Source organism: Pungitius pungitius, chromosome 20, assembly GCF_949316345.1.
Source record: "Pungitius pungitius chromosome 20, fPunPun2.1, whole genome shotgun sequence".
Taxonomy (NCBI): Eukaryota; Metazoa; Chordata; class Actinopteri; order Perciformes; family Gasterosteidae; genus Pungitius; species Pungitius pungitius.
The window spans coordinates 3,836,465-3,858,530 of NC_084919.1; the positions used below are offsets into that span (position 1 = coordinate 3,836,465).

General features: G+C 47.9%; 1 protein-coding gene across 1 annotated transcript in view; it reads left to right on the forward strand.

The window, feature by feature from the left end:
• The window catches only part of jag2b (jagged canonical Notch ligand 2b), a 30,342-nt gene extending 8,763 nt beyond the window's left edge, over nucleotides 1–21,579 (forward strand). The window contains 24 exon segments of the mRNA XM_037449394.2: nucleotides 3,177–3,231; nucleotides 6,668–6,925; nucleotides 7,623–7,683; nucleotides 9,700–9,830; nucleotides 10,098–10,217; nucleotides 10,538–10,651; nucleotides 10,888–11,001; nucleotides 12,064–12,177; nucleotides 12,555–12,601; nucleotides 12,699–12,872; nucleotides 15,537–15,699; nucleotides 15,816–15,977; nucleotides 16,324–16,437; nucleotides 16,581–16,694; nucleotides 16,854–16,967; nucleotides 17,223–17,339; nucleotides 17,593–17,620; nucleotides 18,221–18,306; nucleotides 19,125–19,238; nucleotides 19,333–19,448; nucleotides 19,565–19,822; nucleotides 19,930–20,061; nucleotides 20,356–20,506; nucleotides 20,626–21,579. Coding sequence (XP_037305291.2) covers nucleotides 3,177–3,231; nucleotides 6,668–6,925; nucleotides 7,623–7,683; nucleotides 9,700–9,830; nucleotides 10,098–10,217; nucleotides 10,538–10,651; nucleotides 10,888–11,001; nucleotides 12,064–12,177; nucleotides 12,555–12,601; nucleotides 12,699–12,872; nucleotides 15,537–15,699; nucleotides 15,816–15,977; nucleotides 16,324–16,437; nucleotides 16,581–16,694; nucleotides 16,854–16,967; nucleotides 17,223–17,339; nucleotides 17,593–17,620; nucleotides 18,221–18,306; nucleotides 19,125–19,238; nucleotides 19,333–19,448; nucleotides 19,565–19,822; nucleotides 19,930–20,061; nucleotides 20,356–20,506; nucleotides 20,626–21,143 — 3,375 coding nt within the window. The 3' untranslated portion in view covers nucleotides 21,144–21,579.
• Nucleotides 21,580–22,066: the final 487 nt, after the last annotated feature.

Genomic DNA, 22,066 nt, shown 5'->3' on the forward strand with positions numbered 1-22,066 from the left:
TGATGACTCGAATGCCAAGTTTTTTTAGTCCGTTTTGGTGGTGCGCGGATTCAAAGATGGAACATTTTAAGAAAACGCTGATCCACTGATCACATGACGCGTAACCATCGGTTCTTTTCCACCATGCCCTCCTTCTTGACTTCAACTAGGATTTCTCTGGGTAAATTCTTTAATCCATTAAGGGAAGGGTTGGGTTTTGAAGATTTAATTCTTTGTCTCAAGTATTTCCTGGTGCATTTTGTGTTGAAAATGAGAATAGATTTACTTTGCATAGTGGTGAACTTTGTTGTTTTTATTATTGAGCAGTTGAGATGTATTAGAAACAGCGAGAGAGGATCTGGAGGCTTGGTATGATACGTTGAGGGGCGTTGAATACATTTGTTGACAGAGTATTTAATAGCCATAAAGGCTTTAGAAAATCTCAACTTGAAGCCGAGGTTATGAGACGTTCCAAGAATGGCTGAAAAACTGTTTCTAAGATGCAAGAACAAATCCCTGAAGGAAGGCCAGAAGATGGAACTCAACGAAATGATCATGGAGGTACAAATGGAGCGAAGAGCTGTACAGCGCTGTACTACAACAATTGAGAAAGGACTTTGCAGATGTTTTTCCCTGCCCGCAGCAGTGGCTGATGCATCATTTTTGTATTGAGAAAATGTACATTAAATTTAGGAGATATATATATATATATATATATATATATATATATAAATTTTTTCCCTGCTCAGCAACACATGCTGGCACTAATTGTCCTCGTGCTGACTTTGTCTCTTCATGGACAATGGTTTTTGATTGCGATAGGGGGTGACTTATGATGTTGGGACAAGGGTCTTTGTTCAGTCGCCTTCGCCCCTCCCCCCCCCCCCCCCCCCCCGCCCATCCATCTATCTTGTTGGAACCATTTGGGCAGCTGTCACTTAATCCAGCTAATCACAGAGTGGGAAGGTCTGTGGGAAACCAGACTCGCAGCTTTGCTCGACCCCAACATGCACCGACTCTGGGAACCATTTGCCCAAATAATCACATGTAGGCGTTCAAGCACGACGGGATTTTCGGCAAAACCGAAAGGTGGAGGTCACGTTGTGGCCACCTGTTCTTTCTCGGATCTTTTTGATTTGTGACTCATGAAGAGGGTTTTTTTCCCCCCCACTCATCGTCTTGCACAGGCCGCCGTGGCCCACTAATTCATTCATTGCCACTCACAGTTCCTCTTGAATATATTGGCATCAAGCTCAGACTGGGGAAGCAAGCCCACCCTTTTGTGGTGGTGGGAGGAGAATGGCTGCAAAGGTCAGAAGCCGAGCTGCGTGTCGTGGGGACGATCCACGTTTATGTCAAAGACTCCATCCTGGAGGCTGAGGGTTGGCAGAGCTTCCGGAAACTGAAGCTTGGACGTCGCCTTTCGTCCCAAAAACCCCAAGACTCGTCGCCATTCTCTACCAAAACCCCTCATCTACTCACCCGCCTCCCCTAACCCAGTCTGTTAGGCTGTTTTTTGGCTATAACTATGATCCCACGCCTCTCCTGCCATCTTCTATCCCTCTCGCTTGTCACCCGTGGTCTTCCACAACAACAGTCCCCTCCCCTTCGTCCCGCCACCACCCACGGCCAGACAAGCCTACTTAATCCCGCAGCCCAGCAGCAACCAGCCTACCAGCTTGTTGGTCCCCCAGATCAACAACACATACACACACACACATTTTGCAATCCCCCCTCTCCATTGAAGTCTCTCAATTATTTTGCCTCATGTTGAGGTTTTTTTTTTTTTTTTTTTTTGTGTGTGTTTCATAGCCACCGTCCTATCAATGACAGTACAGTAGAGGTCACAGCAGTCACACTGTGGCTACTACAACTGTCACTGGTAGTGACGTAATGAGTGTTATTTAGGTCAGCTGGTTGCCTAGCAGTGTGCCCTGCAGCAGCACACTTGCTAGATTACTCTAGTTGTGTGTGTGTGTGTGTGTGTGTGTGTGTGTGCGTGTTAATGTTTATTGTGTGAGCTTAGGTTTTCGCAACATCATTGCAAACAATTTGACAGCTTGCATGTTTTGAAGAGCAATCTCCCAAACTTCATACTTACAATCTATTCCTTTTGTAATTTGCGTTGATATTATATTGTATTATATTGCCCATGTGTGCATTGTGCAAGTTATCTTTTTTTCTGCACTCATTGAAAGAAAAAAACAATGAGTTAGAAACAAAAAGTAGGCATCCCTTTTTTAACCAGAGCTCAATGTGAGTCTTCAAGCAACAGCCTGACACTAAATCTTCCAATTAAGGATTATAGAAAAATAGCAATTCACAAATACCTCACTCATTAATGGATTATCTATTTTAATTTTTCAACTAATTCATTTATGAACTAATTTCCTCCCATGGTAAAACGCATTCCTCAGTGAGCCACTGATTTACTGATAATCCCCTTAGCGGCTGATTTATCCTGCCGTCTGACCACCAAGGACAAAGAGTTCATCTCACACAGCCAATATGGGACATCGTACCTGCTGAGGCTTTTAGACCCCTAACCAGCCATTTATTTTTTACTTGGATTGTGGAAGGCGAGAGACGAAAATTGTTATAAGGGAGCTTCAAAGCCGCTCTCGGGCTATTGATTCCTTCATTCCCATCTTTATGCCTGGTTAAAATAACCATTTGCCTCTAGTTTCATATATTCAGATTCTCCCATTATCACTTTGAATTCTTTTGTACTTATGTTTTTTTTTTTCTTTCTTTTTTGGTTCGATGTGTGAAAAATAGCTGCTTTTGTAAATATGTGGTTATTATTGCGTTCACCGTCACCCGGGGCTCGTGTGTTCCTCCCATCTCCATCCATCATAATGTCCGCTATCGACGCTTCAGGCCCCTTTCTGCCGCTTTGCGTTCTGACCCAGGAGAAAGTCCGCTGTGTTCTTGGGATCATTGGGTTTCGTTGGTAGTGTAACTCGAGCGCGCCGCCCGAGCAACGCGGCTCCGTTGCATTCGAGACTCTGTAGTAGCGATGCAATCGATTATTTTAATTAGTAATATTATTCCTACCACTCCACTGCACCTGCGTAGCTGCTGAATTACCTGCACGTGAACGCGAAAACTCCTTTTTGCTGTGGACAGGAAGCAAGGAATGCTATTTAGACTAAATATCACCCAATTAATGTCTGTCTTTGTCTCTTTACTTCCAGCGGATGTACACGTTGATTATAGAGGCCTGGGACTGGGACAACGCCACACGCAACAGTAAGTCTAAGCCTCGCACTGCTCTGTGTTGTGTATTAACCTATTCTGCCGATTTTTTTTTTAAAGGATTTTTAGTAAGACATCTACAAGGTTCTTTAGCGGGCGTGCCAATATTTTAAAGTGACACTTGTGGCTGGTTGCAGAAATGCATCAACTCAACAGATGAATCATCTGCTAGTTTTAATATGAGCTTTTCATTTCATCTTTTAGACAGAAGTCCTCCCTTAAAAAATGTATGAATTACTGCTTCTACAGTATAAAAATGTGCTTATTGAATATGTTTTCCTTTTATTTTTGAATAATATAAATGCGTCATATTGATCACTGGAGAATTCTGATGTCCTATAATAAAATAATTAATTCTGCATCTGCAGGAGAATGGATCGTTGACCTGATTGTTAAACTCCACCAAGGGTTTCTGTAAATGGACAATCATCTTTAACACGGCTTTTTACTGTACGCCGTGGCCCCCAAAACGCTCCATATAGAATTCCCATCTTGGTTTTCCTCCGCTGTAATGGCTGTCCCGTTGGGTCTGAACAGCTGTATCCTGTTTTCCATTGGTTATGTCCGCCGGGTGAGGACTCCTTCATAAACCCCTCAATGGGAAAAGGACCCATTGAGGACTGTGTGTCTGGATTTGTTCAGGTATAGCTTTGCTCTGACGAGGGCGTGTTCCACAAGTCTCTATCGGCCTTTCTCTTCACTCTAGCGTTGTATACGAACCCTTTTTATATTCAGGAGCATACCGTCCTCTCCGGTCCAAACTGGCTCCTTTATTTATATGAGGTCATTACATCCTGTTTTGTCCATAACATCAAACGCACTTCCACTGGTGGATGCGGACAATGGGGAGAAATAGCTGTTGACATCACAGCGCTCTGATTGGGCTGCTGCGTGGCCTGTGTCCTTTCTGCCCCCCCCCCCCCCCCCCCCGAGTAATAATGTACATTTACAGTAATTACTTCTGATGAAGCTTAAATGTTCTTTTTAAGAAACGGTTAGATTGATTCTCTGCCAGCTACGGGCACTTAAGTCTCAGCCAGAACAAAAGAACGTGTTCCCTGCTCATCTCAGAGTATCCAAATAAATGTGATTAAACCCTTTTTTGAAGCTCGCACTTGCCGTTCAGACACCTGGCGTCAAACGTGATCATAACCGTATGTCTTGGCTTCGTTTGACGCCCTTAATAGATCACAGGGAGGGGGGGGGGGGTCTGCTCGTAGATTGAAAAGGTCTGTGGAAAGCTTTGTCTGGCAGGTGGGCCTGTCACGTCTCCACAAATCTGTCATTTGTAGACATGGACGCTGGTTTTCCACAGCTCACGCGTCAGCACTTGGTCCAAAGACGTCCACCAAACAAATTGGTTTGGGTTAATTCATTTTCTGTCACGTTTTTCCTTCACCTGCCTCAGAGCGGCCGATCCCGTTGTAGCGTGACGTTTTCAACCTGAATATATGGAGGTAATTGTAAATCCGCCCGGGGCCTCTCCACACCGGTTTCGGTTTTGACCCTCGAACCGCGTTCGATGTTGATTAGTGAGCAGCAGCAGTCGGTCGGGGAGGCTGAGTCGGACGGACGCCAGACTACGGGTTGACACAGCAACCGGCTGCACGTCCGTTTCCATGGGAGCCGATGACACGGAGATGCAAACTCCCGCTTGGCAAGGGTGAAGACGCGCGTCTCGCTTTGCAGAACTCCAATGAGACGCCGCACTGTCGGCCTATTTGTTTTTATTTCTCTTCCCCGTGTTATGTTCCTTCTTTAGACATAAAAAAAAAATAAGATGACTAACCTAAGTCTCAGTGCTGTTTTAATGGCATGACTACGTCGGCGAGCGCTCGGGGAACACTTAGAAGGCAATTATTTAGCTTTTGTTGCTTTTTATTGAAAAGCTGAAATGCTTTGAGACGAAGGCTGTAGGTTTTTTTTTTTTTGCCATCGCTGTTCCCTGCACTGTACTGTGTGTCGTACATCAACATGCACAGACCAGTGTTTAATTTGAATCTTGCTGGTAGCACCATCTCCACCACTTGTCCCACCTGCATTTTGTTGGCATGGCCAGTTACTGTTTTTGTGCCATTGTCATCCCAAGTAGACATCTTATTAACCATAAACTAATTGTGATGAGGTGTGGGAATAGTAAGACATTGAAACTATATATATATATATATATATTTTTTTTTGGCTGGGGGGGGGCGCCGCCTGAGTCAGCACCAGCCCGTTGTGTCTCGCTACCAGTGAGTGGGTCCGTCAGTGAGATTCCTCTCTCCGGCGTCACGTCCTCCCCGTGCGCCCCCTCTTCCTCTTCCTCCCCCCCCCCCCCCCTCGTGTTCTCAGGAAAGGCAGCCGGCTGTTTTCCTTGTGTTTATCGAGCAGGAAGCGGAGTGGACTGCATGGCCCGGCCTCAGTGTTTAGACACCGACGCAGCAGCGCCCGGTTTGGGCCCAGAGCCCATTGTTCTCCATCTGGCAACTACCGGGGGTTATTTCTGTTATTGTTGCCTAATTCTGTCTGACATTGTGTCAGTCCCCCTGCAGAGGATGGCGTGTGTGTGTGTGTGTGTCCCTGCTTTCTCTCTTCAAAATGTGTCTGGTGCATTGCAGCCCAAAGCAGGGGAGAAAGAGGAAGTCTCAGCAGACCCCCCCCCCCCCCCCCCCCTCCCTTTTTTTAATTTTCCCAGAGATTGTTTGCAAGCTTCGATTTCACCGCGATAAAGATGGCTTTGTCTCTCCGAGGCGAACTGGGTTCAGTGTGAGCGTTGGCGTGCTGCAGGCTAAATGGTAGCATCCTCTCGACATGACGGTGCACATCCAACGCGGCTCAGAGACACGGCTGACGTGCGCCACCGGCAGAAAATGGATCAATTTGCAGACAATGAATGTCAATTGCGTGCTTAAAATTCAGTGGGTACTTTCCACCCGACGCGATGTCAAAGCATCTCCTCGAATAGGAATGCGCCGCTTTGACGCCGCGTCACAACTAAGCAGATGCCCCGTTGTTTTCCCAATGTCGGCGTTTCAAATAACTCGCTTTTGCTTCGGTTTTACTGTTTTTCAACATTCTGTGGGAAGATGCAGGAAAAACGCAGCTGCGAGGACTCTTTTCTGTTCTCTGATAGAACTATTCTGAGCCAAGATGCTCACTTATATTTAGTCAATTTAATCCCGAGCAGAAATAAGTTGTTTGAATAAGTAGATATGAGGCACAGTTTGGATCGGGACTAAACTAAAAGGTATCCTTTTAGTTTGCTCTAGTCATCTACACATCCCCTTTAATTGATGAGGGGCTATCAGATTGTATTGTACAAGTTATACTGAAGGTAGTGGGAGGGAAACGCATGGTCTCGGATTCCCCCCCCCCCCCTTACTGTTATGTACGTCTTTTGTGGAGAATTTTAAATGTTTTATACTCACTCGGGCTGATTTCGTTGCAGTTGCGGACGAGCTGCTGATCGAGCGCGGCGTCCACACTGGCATGATCAACCCCGGCGACCAATGGCAGACCATCCAGCACGACGGGCCGGTGGCCGGCCTCGTCTACCGCATCCGAGTCCGCTGCGACGACAACTACTACAGCAACAAGTGCAACAAGCTGTGCGTCCCCCGCGACGACTACTTTGGCCACTATCGCTGCGAGGCGTCGGGCGCCCGCGTGTGCCTGGACGGCTGGATGGGCGCCGACTGCCGGAAAGGTGACAACAATCCCGCTTTTTAGAGATGGAAAATTAAACAATTGAATGATGGAAGACGCGGCGTATGCTGGGCTACTACAGTTTGGGGATTTAATCAGCCTTTTTACGACTTTTTGGCTATATTAATGATTTTGAAATTGGGCATTTTAGAGGAAAAAGTTGTGTTAAATACCTAAATCAAACCATTGGAAACATCCATTAAAATACATCCTACCATGTGCCATTTTAAGAAAGCATGCTGGAAATGCAGAGTGTGCTGCCTGCTTATGCTCGTCGGAGTCGTGCCTGTGGGTGGTGTCAGAGATGTGGGGGGGGGGGTGGACCCCCAATAAATCTGACAGGGGTGATGAAACGAAAGGGGCTGTGTTGTGTTTAAGAGGGGGTTGTGTTTTACACGAAGGCTATAAAGTTGTCTATCCCCCCCCCCCCCCCCCACCCCCACCCTCCCTTCCATGAATTATCACGTCTCGTTGCCCTCGTTAGAAAGATGGCAAACAAATGAGCTTCTCCTCCTCCCTCCTTTCTAGATCCTCGACTCCATTCTCATCTCCCCCCCCCCCCCCCCTCTGCCCCCTTTTGTGTTTTTTTTTTTTTTTTTGAATGGGTTTCCACGTAATTGTTCATGTCTCCCGATGGAATTTAAGTGGTAACCTTTTTTTTTAAAATGATTTCTCTCCGTCTTCTTGGTTTTTCGCAGCGATCTGCAAGCAAGGCTGCAACCTGTTACATGGCAACTGCTCTGTCCCAGGGGAGTGCAAGTAAGATCAGCTTCTCTGTCTAATACGTTGTGCTAGATTGGTCATATATATTATACCGTTTTGTAAAAAAAAAAATTTGTTCCTTTGGTCTGTTGTTTTTTTTGTGTTTGACCTTTTTCTTCCCTCGTGGGCATCTCCTCCTCTGCTCAGAAGGAAAGGGAAATACCTGCCTTTTTTTGTTATTTTTAGCCACCTGAAATCCTCCACAGAATACCAAGCATCTCCTCCGCTTCTCTGGCGGAAGCAAGCAAGGAAGTCGGTGATTGTGAATTTGACCACTGGTAAACGTGGTGGGAATTGTCATATCCCCTCCGCATCCGCATTGCAGTCCTCCTTGAGCGGCGGGTGGGGGGTAAAGGAAACTAAACAACCCGCGGTCGCTGAGTCCATTTCCCCAGTGGAAGTGACGTTTGGGTGACGTGGAAGGGCCCCCCCCCCCCGTCAGGTCCACGTTTCCAGGATGCGCTGCGTCCCTTCGTCATTTGTAAACCCCCCCCCCCCCCCCCCCCACACCTGCCAGATCCAAAGAGCCACTCGACTCCCATGATCAGGAATGCCGGGTTTGGCTCGGCGCCGGGGAACACCGAGGGGGGGGGGGGGGGGGGGGGGGAGAAGATGACTACCAGTTTTGGGAACCTTCACATTTTTTCGCGGACCTCGTTCCGTTTCAGCAGAAAAGGCTGCCTGAAGGCCACGGTTTGTTTCCCCCCCCCCCCCCCCCCCCCCCCCCCCCCCCGCCCAACATTTCAAGTTCCAGTCAACAGGAAAAGTGAGACGACGAGAAGAAAAGGCAGTAAAGAATCTTCCTGCAGCGGCATGAATTTAATGACGCCTCGGGTCACAGAAAGCTGGTTCTAAATCCTCCTTTCACTGCCCTCATTTCATCATCTTTTTATGGGGTTTGTCGAAGGCTTTTAAGAAACACAAAAGCTGGAACGCGCCTGCGGTCACGCTGCTGCTGCTGCTGCTGCACGGAGGCTTTTCATGAGCACACGCTAGGCCTGTTCGGACGTATCTGTCCCATTTTTTTTTTTTTTTTACACCACGTTCCAAGCGCTCTGCAAACTTGGACGTGTCAGAGTTGCCAAGACGTTGGAAATCCAACCGAGCGGCGGAAGCATCGCGCCCACGCCACTCAGGCCTCGGTGAGTCACGGGGACACGAGCGTGGCCAAGAACGAGGCCCACGGGAACGCCTTCCTCTTTTTGATCGGCACCAAAAAAAAAAGCCAATCGGCGAGCGTCCGTTGTCGACGCTCCGAACCTGCTGACGGCGGCCCGCGGGCCGAGAGGTCCCAGGAGGACTTCGGCTCCCTGGTGGACAGCGGTGCCGTCTGCAGGAGGCTCCCAAATAGCGCTCAATTGTCAAGACAGCTGGCCCGCCGGCAGCCTTGGAATAGCCGAGCGCTGTCATGAAGCTGCAGGCGCTACACACACGCACACACACACGCACACACAGTTGCCCCAGCCACTCCGAACCTGCCGCGTCGTAGCCCTCTCGAAGCCCCGGGCCGTACCAGTATTCTTAACCCCTCCCGCCTCAGAATGTTGCCCTTAACTAAGGTCAGGAGGCCGTGAGGGAGGTTGAGGGCAGATGCCGTGTGAGGTGTGTTGCCACTGTCGTCAAGGACGCTCTCTGTTCCCCCCCCAGATGAGTTATCTTTTTTTTTTCTTTTTTTTTTTAAACTCTTTTATACATCGTGTCCAGATGTTTTTTTTCTTTTTTTTTCTGTGGACATTTACATAGGATAACGAACTAGTCTGTTGTGTTTCGTTTTTACATTGATAAAGAACTTTAAAAGCTGTGACGACTCATTTAATGCTTATTCAAAAGAAACCTTTTTCCTAAAAGTTGCTTCTTTTTCCCAGAATATAAAAAACGCACACTGTTTTTTGGCTTGTTTTTTGTTCTTGTGAAGAGCCGTTGCAGATAAATGTCTAGCAGGGAAGCCTCTGAGAGCGGGACCAGATGAGGGTAAATGATTTATGTGTGTGTGTGTGTGTGTGTGTTTGACAGGTGTAACTACGGCTGGCAGGGCCAGTTCTGCGACGAATGCGTGCTCTACCCGGGCTGCGTCCACGGGACCTGCAACAGCAAGTGGCAGTGCAACTGCGAGAGGAACTGGGGGGGCCTGCTGTGCGATAAAGGTATGGGAAGGTTTTTTTCTTTCCCCACACGAGATGCTCTCACCGCTGTGAGGTCTCTAACGCTGCTGCTTGTTGGAAACGAGCCGTCTCCACACGCTGTGGGTCGTGCTCAAGTTATGAGGATAAGATACCCGGCTCTTATTAATGATGGACCCCTTTTTAATTTTTTTTTAAACAGATCATTCATGAAGGATGGAGGAACTTTGCTCTTAAATGTGTGAAATCACCAATTTTCTTTCTGTCCCCCCCCCTCTCCCACACCTTTAGATCTGAACTACTGCGGTCGCCACCACCCTTGTGTCAACGGAGGGACCTGCATGAACACGGAACCGGACGAGTTCCACTGCGCCTGCCCTCCAGGGTACTCCGGCAAGACCTGTCAGATCGGTAAGGGCCGACCCGCCGGACCACCTGGGAAAGGCCTCCCTCAGGAACTAGTGCTGTTGAGCTACAGCAGGGAGTGACATTGTCTTCTTAAAACCATTTGATGCCGTTACTAACATGTAATGTACACGTACATGCAACCCTACATGCTGGGGGGGGGGGGGGGGGTGGAGCACTTGGGTGCTGCTTGATTAAAGAACATTGCTTACTTGAAGACTAATTTATAAGGTGATTTTTCTTTTTTTTTTTGTAAGAACAAAGAATCGTTTTTTTTTTTCTTTTTTTCTCCTTTTTAAACACACCTCCCTCCCTCCCTCCACCAGCTGATCACGCCTGTGTTTCCGACCCTTGCGCCAACGGAGGCAGATGTCACGAGGTTCCCACCGGGTTCGAGTGCCGGTGTCCGCCGGGATGGGCGGGGCCGACCTGCGCCGACAGTGAGCCGCTGCACTCCTTTCATGTCACCTCCTCTGCTTCAATGCTTTCCCTCAGCCACGTCTTTCCATCCATCCCCTTTAGTAAACTTGGAGATCCACTTTTTTTTTTCTCACACCCTTCCCCCGTCGTCCGGATGAAGCCTAAACGTCCAACTCATTAACAAATGTTGCATGTAGCGAGGAACGAGAAAAAAAAAAAAAAACGCGATCGAGAGATCTGTGTCGTTTCTTCTCAGATCTGGACGAGTGTGCCTCCAGTCCGTGTGCCGGGGGGGGGACGTGTATCGACCTGGAGGACGGCTTTGAGTGTCTGTGCCCTCCACAGTGGGAGGGAAAGACCTGCCAGATAGGTGAGATATACACACACACGGAACGTACATTTTATTCCACCAGAGGCTGTTTGAGGGGGGGGGGGTTGGCCTACTTTGAGTCTTCGGGAGGCTTAAAACACTCCTTTCGCATATTCTCAAGAGAAGATGTGTTTTTGCAGGCATTTCTTTCTTGTTCCGTTCCGTTTGCTTAACCAAATGAAACAACCTCCGAGGCACAGGCGTCGTGCTCGGATATGTTTTTGGATTCAAATTGGCAGCGAGCAACATGAGTTCCATTGCAGGAGTACAAGCTATCAATATCCTGGATGGGCTGGCAGCTGCCCTGCAATTTTTTTTTTTTTTTTTTTTCCTCAATGACATTATGAGCTACTAGTGGGTCTATATCCGGCTGTTTATTTGCCACTGGCAGGGGGGGGGGGGGCATTCGTCCTTTTTTTTTTTTTTTTTTTTGCTCCCCGTCCCAACAAGCGGACGTGACTGGCGTGAATCCAGGAAGTGGATTGCGGCGGGTAAACAAAGTTGGGGTGTGCGTGGGGCTGACGGTAGGAAAAAGATCCCAAGGGTTCAGTGTCATTTTACCAGCTCTGATCTCGGCTTACAAGCAGCCATCGGCCTCCTGCCTTACCTGGTGTGTGTGCGTGCGTGTGTGGGGGGGGGGGGGGTTTAGGGTTTCAGAGAGAAGACAGGTGTGTGTGTGTGTGTGTGTGAGAACACAGCAGGACTGCCTTGTAACACTTTAAGGACCCCAGACGCCCCATAATTTGTCTCAAAGGCAAAATAATCTTCCAGCTTCTAAAATGTGTACATGTGCTCCCTGTGTGTATTTTCTTATTTGGGTTTTTGGACTAATAGATTTATTTATAAAATGTATAAACCAAATTTTATCGGGGTTCCTAGAAGCTATGCATATACAAACCTTTGGAAATGTGTTCACCAGTTAGTCCATTGATCTATTTATATTTGTGAATACTGCAGTGCCATAAAGACCGAGTTGGGTTTCTGGTTGCTGTCTCTTTATCTGCTCCTTGGTGGTGGTTTTTTCGATTGATGGTCTCTTTTTACTTCCTGCCCTTTTTACAGATGCAAATGAGTGTGCAGGAAAGCCCTGTGTGAACGCTAATTCTTGCAAAAATTTGATTGGCGGATATCACTGCGACTGTTTTCATGGATGGTCCGGACAGAACTGTGACATCAGTCAGTATTTCCTCCCTCGTTTGAAAGTCACCTCTAAATTTCCGCTGTTTTCTCACTTCCTGGACTCGCTACATCGGTGTAGTTTAGCACCACTTGCTTTCCCACATGTGATAACCCGCTCCCCTTTTTGTCCTGGCAAATCGAACGCTCATTGAGACTGAACTTGCATGGCCGGGATCCACTGCATGCCCACTTCCAATCTATGCAAGGTTCACCTGGCACTCCGCTAGCTTCACTACTTATTGATTTTTCCAAACTTTAACGTAATCTGTGCACATCCCACATTGTGGATCCTACCTGGTTGGGATAAGGTGAAACGTGTTTTATGTTCTTCATAATGTTTGATAAAACACAAACATTTATGTCTTCTTCTTCAGACACCAGCGGCTGCCACGGTCAGTGCCAGAATGGAGCGACGTGCAAGGTATGAATGTTTTTATTTTTTTATTTCGGATCATAGAATTCCACCTTTTGCCGAGTCGCCTTGCGCTAACCCCACCCTCCGTTGGTGTCTTCTTTAGGAGGACCAGAGGGGTCACCACTGCCAGTGTCCTCCGGGCTTTGTGGGCTCTCGCTGTGAAATCCGGAGGAACAAGTGTGACGGCAGACCTTGCCAGAATGGCGGCCAGTGCCACGCGGTGCTGGATGGCTTTGTGTGTCAATGCCCGCCGCAGTTTGCTGGACAGCTGTGTGAGGTGAGTGGAATGGATCATGCATGTTTTAGAATGTTTTTTTTTTTTTTTAGACTGCCCCAAATAACCAAAAAGCTTTGGCTGGGGTTAGGCATAATCTACAGCGTTGACTGAAGGAACTACTTGACCTTGATAATGGTGCTGCACACCTTTTTTTTTTTTTTTTTTTTTGTCAATGTTCCTGTTGTCAGATTATGAAACAACAATGACAGATATGAAGAAAATGGTGTGACATGAAGTTAAATGCGAAAAAATAAATAAAAACAACCCTGCTCGAGCAGTTGAGATGAGGGTCCTGATACTGCCTTAATGGGTGCCATAATGTTTCCCAGCAACCAATAAACTTCACAATGAAACTACCCAATTGAAGCCATGATGGCAAATGACTTGGTGACAAGAGTTGTAATACTTCCATAATCATTTGGTTTTTAAAATGTACACAAAGGAGCCTTGATGCTGTGCAAACGCTCATTGGTCAAAGAAGTTGTTTAATATGTTCCGAGCCAAATAACCAAAGACCTGCTTTTCATTGCAAACTCCTTCTGTCCTTGCTGCAGCCTTTTTATATTTGAGTTCTGTGTTTGAGGCTAATGTAGGTTAGCAGTGAGGAAACCGACACTCCACTGCATCTCTCGGGTCCTGAATGGAGGACATTGCTGGTCAGGAGCCAATCCTGTTTTTAGCCTCTCTTCTATAAATATGAGCCTCTCTGAATGAGGGGACGCTGGATTTCTGCCTGCCTACTACAGAGGCCTCGTGTAGATCCCTGCCCAGTAGTGCCACTGCTCTGCAGCATATTTCCCTGACTTGGATTGATTAGGAAATGGTCTTTTCTTGCGTTTGCATCCAACATGATGTCTTCAGAAGGGAGAAGAACAAATTGAATCCAAATGGAAATTCTGGGGAGAAAAAAAAGCCACATTTGCTCTTAATCATTTAATATTACTTATACATGGATTTAGTCCTTTGTTTCTCAGTTTTTTTTTTAGAGTCAAACCAAAAAGTACTCATTTCTTTCAAAGTTTGTTTTAAGTAATGCGTCTTAGAACCAGCACAAAAATGTAAACGTATGTCTGCTGTGCATAGATTGAAATACAAGCATATCTCTAGACATTTGAGTTAAAAAGAAACATTCCGACATCTTCCGGTCTTGTACCTCACCACGGATCCACTGACCTCTCTGCTCCGAGTTGACCACCAGTATTGATACAGATTAAATAAACCGGGATTCCTTTTTAAAAAAAACTTTTTTTTATTCACAACCTTGCAACCCTTGCATTCAAGCTCTGTAAAAGTCCAGCAACAGATCTTCCAGCGCGCTGATGATGCGCCCATCCAAACAAATTCCCGACCTGTCTGCTGCACTGAAACAGTCCAGACAGTTGACTTAATGGGCTGAAGATTTGTTGAGGCCCTTGCCCTCAGACACGCGCCCCTGACCACACACGGACACGCGTAAAAGAAAAACATGTATCTGGCCCCCGACGCCTGGGTAAAATAAACGGTGGGACCGCTGACTTAACCCACCCTGTGGCCCAACTTCTCCCAGCGCCTTACATGGCGAAAGGTTTCGACCCGGAGTTTACGCACAGCGGGCTTCTGTTTACAGAAACTGGCTGGTTTTCACTCCGTCCGCTGTTGCGGCGTGTTTTTAAAGCGGCAAAAAAAAAAAAATATGTCACCGCGGCCTCCGTCACGGTGGTATGACGGATGATTTACCTGCGGGAGGTCGGACCAGCGTCAACATTTGCCTTTGGGATAATGGGCCGTCCTCCTCTGGCCTGCTCAGTGTCTCGCTTTCCTTTCCTTCCTTCCTCCTCCTGCGAGGGGAGGGGGGGGGGTGGGGGGCTCGTGTCTCCGAAATAATCTTGCGAGATTAAACGCGACGCAGATGTGAAAACCCAAAAGCGTGGATGCCCTTGATGAGCTTAGGAAACCTCCCCCGAGGCTTACTCGGTCGTCCACTTACCTTCCCATTTGTTCTCTGGACAGCAGCGGTAGGTTGAGCCGAGCTAAGACGTGATCAGCTCGCTGTTGCTAATTCACTTGTAACTTTACTTGATTTTAACAAGCAATGGAAAAAGTCACTGGAGAAACGGAGAGAATTTTTAAGGCTCATTTGTAAAGGAAAGTTGTTAAATTTAAAGTGAATTGAAACTATTTCTTTTTTTTTTACGGAGAAAATGTTTTTTTAACAGTCATCATATAACCACATGTTGAGGTTTAGCTTGTGTGTACATAGTAGTGAGCTGAAAAATGATTGAGGTTCAAAGTGAAATATGTCCAGCTACACACTGTCATGCACACCCACAAATAGAGTAATCCGATTAAGCAATAGGTTTTTTTTTTTTTTTGGTTAATTGTGTTGATATTTCATATCCTGCTTTGTAACAAAACATCACCTCATAGAGTCGCTGTGGCGAACATGTCTATTTAAACATAAAAGTACTAATTGCTTTTGTTTGGGTTCAATTTGAATCGGAACCACTCCTGATGGAAACATGGCTCTTCAGTGGTTTAGAAACGTTCACCAGCTGCTCACTAACTTTGCCTGTGTGTCGCAACAATGAAGTTCAGGTCTATCAAACCAAAATAACCCGTCATTCCCCTGTATATACGGACTATTGTAAATGCATATCTTTCGTCATTTGCCATTTATTTGCTCAGATCAATGGCTGGACCCCCTCAGACGCTTGTGATCCAAACCCTTGTGAGAACGAGGCCGAGTGCTACAGCATGGACGAGGACTTCTACTGCGCGTGTCCCGAAGGCTTCCAGGGGAAGACGTGTGAGCGGCTCAAGGAGAGCTGCCAAACCGCCCCGTGTCAAGGTGACCCAAGTCGTCTGCAATCGGACCCACTACGTGGAAGACTCGACAAGTCGTGAATTATTACCGTTATCATTTTTTTTTTTTTTACCTCTTTGAAAATCCTTTTTAACTTGCAGTGATTGACAGCTGCACTATTGCCGTGGCGACCAACGACAGCGCTGGAGTGCGGCACATCTCCTCCAACGTCTGTGGTCCGCGGGGACGCTGCATCAGCCAGCCGGAGGGCAACTTCACCTGCGTGTGCGATCTGGGTTTCAGTGGCATCTACTGTCACGAGAGTACGTGGAGACTCTGTTTTATTAACCTCCTCTGCACGTTTAAATATGGATGCTACGTAACGCCTTTTATTGTTGTAAGATGGAAGGTTATAATGCCATTGATATTTCTACGCGTTAATCACATGTGGAGAACCATTTAAAATGTAAAACTTTTACACAAACACGGTATGAAAAAATTTTGGTCAAATCACTTAATAGTGACACAAAATGCATAATGGTGTCATAGCCTTTTCAAACATTCATTAAGTGCTTATGTACTTAAAAACATGGTCAAAAGGGAGGATTTAAACAAAATGTTAGTGCAGTATGAGTGTTAATCCTCCCCCCTCCCCGTGACTTTTTTCAGATATTAACGACTGCACCGACAACCTCTGTGGGAACGGAGGGACCTGCATTGATGGCGTCAACTCCTTCCAGTGCTTCTGTCCTGATGGCTGGGAGGGTCAACTCTGCGACCTCAGTGAGTCCTTCTGAAACCCGGATCCCGTTTACTTTATAAAACGCGCCCGTCTGTGGTGCAGCTTCGGCCCACTCGGTCTCGATCTGACGTTGCTGTTTTAAATAACAGCAAAGATCTGAGCGGCGTGAACCTTTTTCCTCCAGATGTCAACGAGTGCCGACACAACCCGTGTAAGAACGCCGGCCGCTGCGTCGACCTGGTGAACGACTTCCACTGCGAGTGTGCCGACGGCTGGAAGGGCAAGACCTGCCATTCCCGTGAGTTACGCCGACTCAGTGTTAATGTGTGTGTGTGTGTGTGTGTGTGTGTGCGTAGCCTCCCAGTTCTTTGTGTGTTGGCTCATAAGAATGATCCCTTTCTGCTGAGTCCTACAAAGATCCCTTGTGACCTCGGTGTGTGTGTGTCTTCCTGTCCAGGCGAGAGTCAGTGTGACGAGACCACCTGCAGCAACGGAGGCACCTGCTACGACCACGGGGACGCCTTCCGCTGTGCCTGCCCACCCGGCTGGGGAGGGAACGCCTGCAACACAGGTGAGGCCATCAGGGTGGACGGGTTTAAATACATGCCAAGCGACGGATGTCTGGGACAAGGCTCATTTTGACCTGCAGTCCGAATAATACAAAAGGTGTTTACACAGACACTCCAGAATTTGTGCAGAATTCAGGACGCCTTGATCAATTTGAGGGTTTGTTTCATGTGTTATTGCCCAAACACAAAAATGCATTGCCTAAGCATATTGTTTGCACTATTTTCACTGACCAAGGCTTCTTTCTCTCTCCCCACAGCCAGGAACAGCACATGTGCCTCAGGCCCTTGTTCCAACGGTGGAACCTGTGTGGGAGGAGGAGACACCTTCACCTGCACCTGCAAAGAGGGCTGGGAAGGCCCCACCTGTGGCCAAAGTTAGTCCCTCTATGAAGCCTTGCCTGTAATTGACTTGTAGTTAATATTCCTTTTCATGCCCACTGTGAATTTATGTGATGGAACATTTATCCGTTATAACCGTTTATTGGGTTGCTGTGCGTTGAATTTATCTTGGTCTACAATATGTGTAGTAAAAGTGCTTTGAATATCACAAAACAAGTACAAAGGTAATTGGTTGAAGCCTGCACCATGTGACTGAAGGTCTATTTTTTCTGTCCTTCTTTTCTTCAGATATAAACGACTGCAACCCTCATCCATGGTATGTGCCGCTCTCTGCCTCATTCACGCGTGTGCCGTAGCCAAACCTCCCCCCCCCCCCCCCTCCCCCTTTATTCCTGTCTCCCTCATCTCCACGCTTCACACAGACCTTGCAGGCTGGAGGGGTGAAGGGCCACTAAAATCAGGAGAAGTTTTCCTTAAAGCAAGCCTCAAAGGAGGAGGAGGGGGGGGGGCGGCAGATGTTGAATAGGACAGGGAGAGATGGAGAGAGGTTTTCTGAGGGGGGGAGGGGAGTGAAGGAGACCCACCTCTACTCCATGGTGAATGCAGAGGGGGGGTGTTGGTGTCCATTCTTCCCGTGCGACCTGAGGGAGGGGACATGGGCTTTGAGAAGAGATGGAAGGAGAGGCATGATGAGAGGAGACCAGGGGAGGGACTGGACACGGCAATTAGCATCTGAAAGGTGGAGGCTTGTATTGATGAGTTGAATTGAGCCTTGTGACCCCCCCTGCCCCCCCCCCATCCTCCTCTTTCTCCTCCCACCAGCACACACGCACAAAAACGATGTGCTTTGCTGCAGCTGGAAAGGATGTGGCTCCTTGCAGTCTCCTCTAATCGTTTATTTCTTTGCTCTCCTCAGTTACAATGGCGGCATCTGTGTGGATGGAGTCAACTGGTTTCGGTGCGAGTGCGCGCCGGGATTCGCCGGACCAGACTGCCGAATCAGTGAGTGGTGCACTTGTCACTTTTCCTGATTTTTATTTTGCCAGAGAAGCAGAGTGTGATTGAGAGGATGGGTGGGTGGAGCAAGGAGGGGGAAAAGGGTGACAAGGAGGTGATGGACACATTGACACCTAAAGACCGGTACGCCGCCCTCTCCCTTTTTCTTGGTCCTTTTTTTAAGGCCTCGGAGGTCAGAGGTCGTCCCTCCTTCATACTCACACACACACACACACACACACACAGAGAGGACAAATTACCCAGTGACCCTGAAATTCTTCTTCTTCTGCTCCTTTTGTCTCGGCCGGATAGAGTTCACCTTTTCTGTCAGGCTTGTTTTTTGAGAATTCTCATCCAGACGGTGTTCATGTGGAATCTGGATGACAATGGCCGGGCTCTCGCTAACATTGCTGGGAAGGAACAATCGATATGTGTCGTTCAAAAGAACCGCGCGGATTAGTGAGGGGTCGGTGGACAAACCTGTGCACAATTTAATAAATGGTGGTGATTTTAAAACCATCCAATGCTCGGTTTTGGCCCAATTATTGGCTCTCTGATTAATTTAGCCCAAACTTTTTGATTTTGACTGGGCTGCTATTTCACTCGAGGGACCACAAGGTGAACCTGAGGGGTCATGAGATGATTGACAGCATTGGAAATACGAGGAAAATGCAATCCTCTCACACAAAATGTTGGTTAGAGAGTTACACATTCGTATCCATTCATGAACACCTTTTGCAAAGACGTGGTACAAATTGAAGTGTGGTGATGCAACTAAAAGGCTTGTCAGCTGAACGCGGCTTGAATCCAACTTCTCTCCGCAGACATCAACGAGTGCCAGTCGTCACCTTGTGCCTACGGTGCCACCTGCGTGGACGAGATCTACGGCTTTCGCTGCGTCTGTCCGCTCGGCAGAACAGGAGCCCGATGCCAACAATGTAAGCACATCTTCGTTCTCTTTTAAGTCTTGCTCACCATTGACTCCATCCCAGGTGGCTAGAGAGCTATAACGCGCCTGTGTCCGCCCCGTAGTTATAGGTTTTGGGAGGACGTGCCACCACGCTGGGCTGCAGTTCCCCCACGGCAGCCAGTGGGAGGAAGAGTGCAACAGCTGCCATTGCATCAATGGCAAAGCGGACTGCACCAAGGTAACCTTCTTAAAAAAGAAGGCTGTCAATCGGATGGTATCTCTCATTTTCTGGTTGCCATAGTGAGGAAAATGCACAATAAACACATGTCCAAATAAACCGTGTCTCTGTGCCAGGTGCTGTGTGGCCGCCGTCCCTGCATGCTTCAGTCTTCAGGCCCGGACCCGACGCCGCAGACCTGCCCGGCTGGACAAGAGTGTCTGGAGCACCGCTACCTGACGTGTTTCTCCCCCCCTTGCCAACAGTGGGGGGTTTGTTCCGTGGCCGGACCCTCCTCTCCACAAGCAAGCACCAAGTGCCAGCCGAACACCGGGCATTTGGACAACAGCTGTGGCCGCGTAACACTTGTCTTCAACAGAAACAAAGTTCCACCAGTGAGCTCCCCTTTCATAAGAAGTGGCAAACACATTTTCAGGCTGTGTTTTTTTTTTGTATTGTTCCTGATCTGTGTGTGTGTGTGTGTGTGTGTGTGTGTGTTCAGGGAACAACAGTGCAGAACATCTGCTATGAGCTGAGGTATCTTCCGGACACCCGAAGCTTGGCTAAAGACCACGCCCTTCTGCTTTTGTGTGCCCTCTCTCATTCCAACCAGGATGCTGTAGAAGTGGCTATTGTAAGTGAACGGTCGACATTGTCTTGTTCTTAGCCTCGCACTCGCGCGCGCGCACACACACACACACACACACACAGACACACCATATTCTTGCGTCAGACTAAAAGCATAGTTTGTGCTACGCTCCTCCGGCTACAACATTTTTGATCCCTCTCAGTTTCCCTTGAACTCTTGTCAATGTTCCCCCCCCCCTCCCCCCCTTTCATTGTGTTGTATGTGTACAAATATTCCATATCTTGTGAAACGACTTGATAGCAGTACCCAGCCGCTGTGTCCAACTTTGCCTTTTATCAGTCTTTCCAGCCGGAGGACCTACCGGACCACAGTCTGATCCAGCAGGCGGCCAGCGCCATCGTCGGCACCTTGTCCAAGCGACACAACAGTACCGTGATGTTGGCAGTCATCGAGGTCAAAGTGGAAACACAGGTCATGCCCCCCTCCGTAGGTGAGTGATGATCAACACGGGTGTCTCACACCGGGGCTTTTTTCCCCACCCTTAGCGTCCTCACTACCTCCACTGATTCCCATTGCCTTGTTCTCCTCTGTCTTCTGTCCGGGTGTCAGTAGATTACCAGGTGCCTCTGCTCTGCGTGGTGTTCTGTTTGCTCTGCCTCTTCTGCATCATCGTCTGTGTTTGGTGGACGCGCAAGCGGAGAAAAGAGCGCGAGAGGGACTCCCGGCCGGCCGCCGACGACAACGTGAACAACCAGTGGCAGCCGCTTAGGCTCGTGGTGGGACGTCAGCAGCAGCAGCAGCAGCAGCTGCTCAAAGAAAGCAACAGGGACGCCGAGCAGGAGCGCAAGAAGCTCATGGGCCCCTCCTATCGGACGTGTGACGAGGAGGACGAGGAGGAGGAGGAGGAGGAGACGGAAGGCGAGCTTGAGCTCGAGGACGAGTGCGGCGGAGCCGAGGCGGGAAAGCAGCAGGTTTATAAGTACTCCAAGGCGGCGGTGCAGTCCAGCGGGGGCGTGATCTGTACCATGCACAGCTCCAGTTCGCCCCTCAAAGCCCCCCACCGGACCCCAGGCTACAGCCCCAAAGACAACCGCTGGAAAAATGGCCTCCGAGACCATTGTGTATGAGGGGGTGACACGGCGAGAGACGCTGCGAAGAAGCAACTATTCTTATTTTTGGACTACTTTTTGGGAAGAGTAAGTGGCTTTGTGTTTTAAGAAGCCGTTCTTTGCTTTGTTTTCATGTTTTTGTCACAGTCGCCCTGAAAAGCTTTTGTATTCAGGAGGCTGGAGCCCAGTGAACATCCTTTGTTTTTTTTTTTGCTTCAGTGTTCACTTATTTTTCTTTAATGTACAGAAGGGGCTGAAATGTAAGAAAACATTCAAGAGGCTATGGAAGCTCCCTGCAATTTTTGTTAAATGTACTTGTACCATTTAAGAAACGATGAATCAGAAAAAGTAGGAGGGGGGAAAAAAAAAAAAAACCTGTATAAAGATTTTTTTTTGTTTACAGATGTTTAGGATTTTGTTAAATTTGTCAGTGGGCTCCTGTTCAATGTCTAAAGGGGGGGTAGTGTGGGGTGGGGGGGTTTTGAGGGGCATGGACTACTGTTGCAGCCACAGCAACAGAGGAAGCCCTCCCTTTGTCTTTTTTTTCCCAGCTTCGCCCCATCCACCTGTGGCCGTCATGCGCCAGCCTTACCAAAACACTTGGCCTGGCGGGGAGAGGGGACAGAAACCCCAGTGCCTACTATGTGGCCTTCCATTTTTTTTTTTTTTTTTTTTTTTACCCATCTCTGTCTGAGATTTTTTTTGCAGTATTTGAGTTGGTAGCAAGTGCCTTTCTAAGGGCCGCTTGGAGGCTCCAAGTCGCGCTGCCCAGTTTGACCTCTTTGTTCCAAAATCTCAAAGGGAAGTGTACATCTAAAGAGTTCAATTTCACAGCAACGCCATTCAAGGTATTTGATCAAAACAGAAATGAATGCTCTGTACATATGTGTAAATACTAAAGGAGTCGCTGTGTATATTTGAAATAAGTAACTTAAAGACAA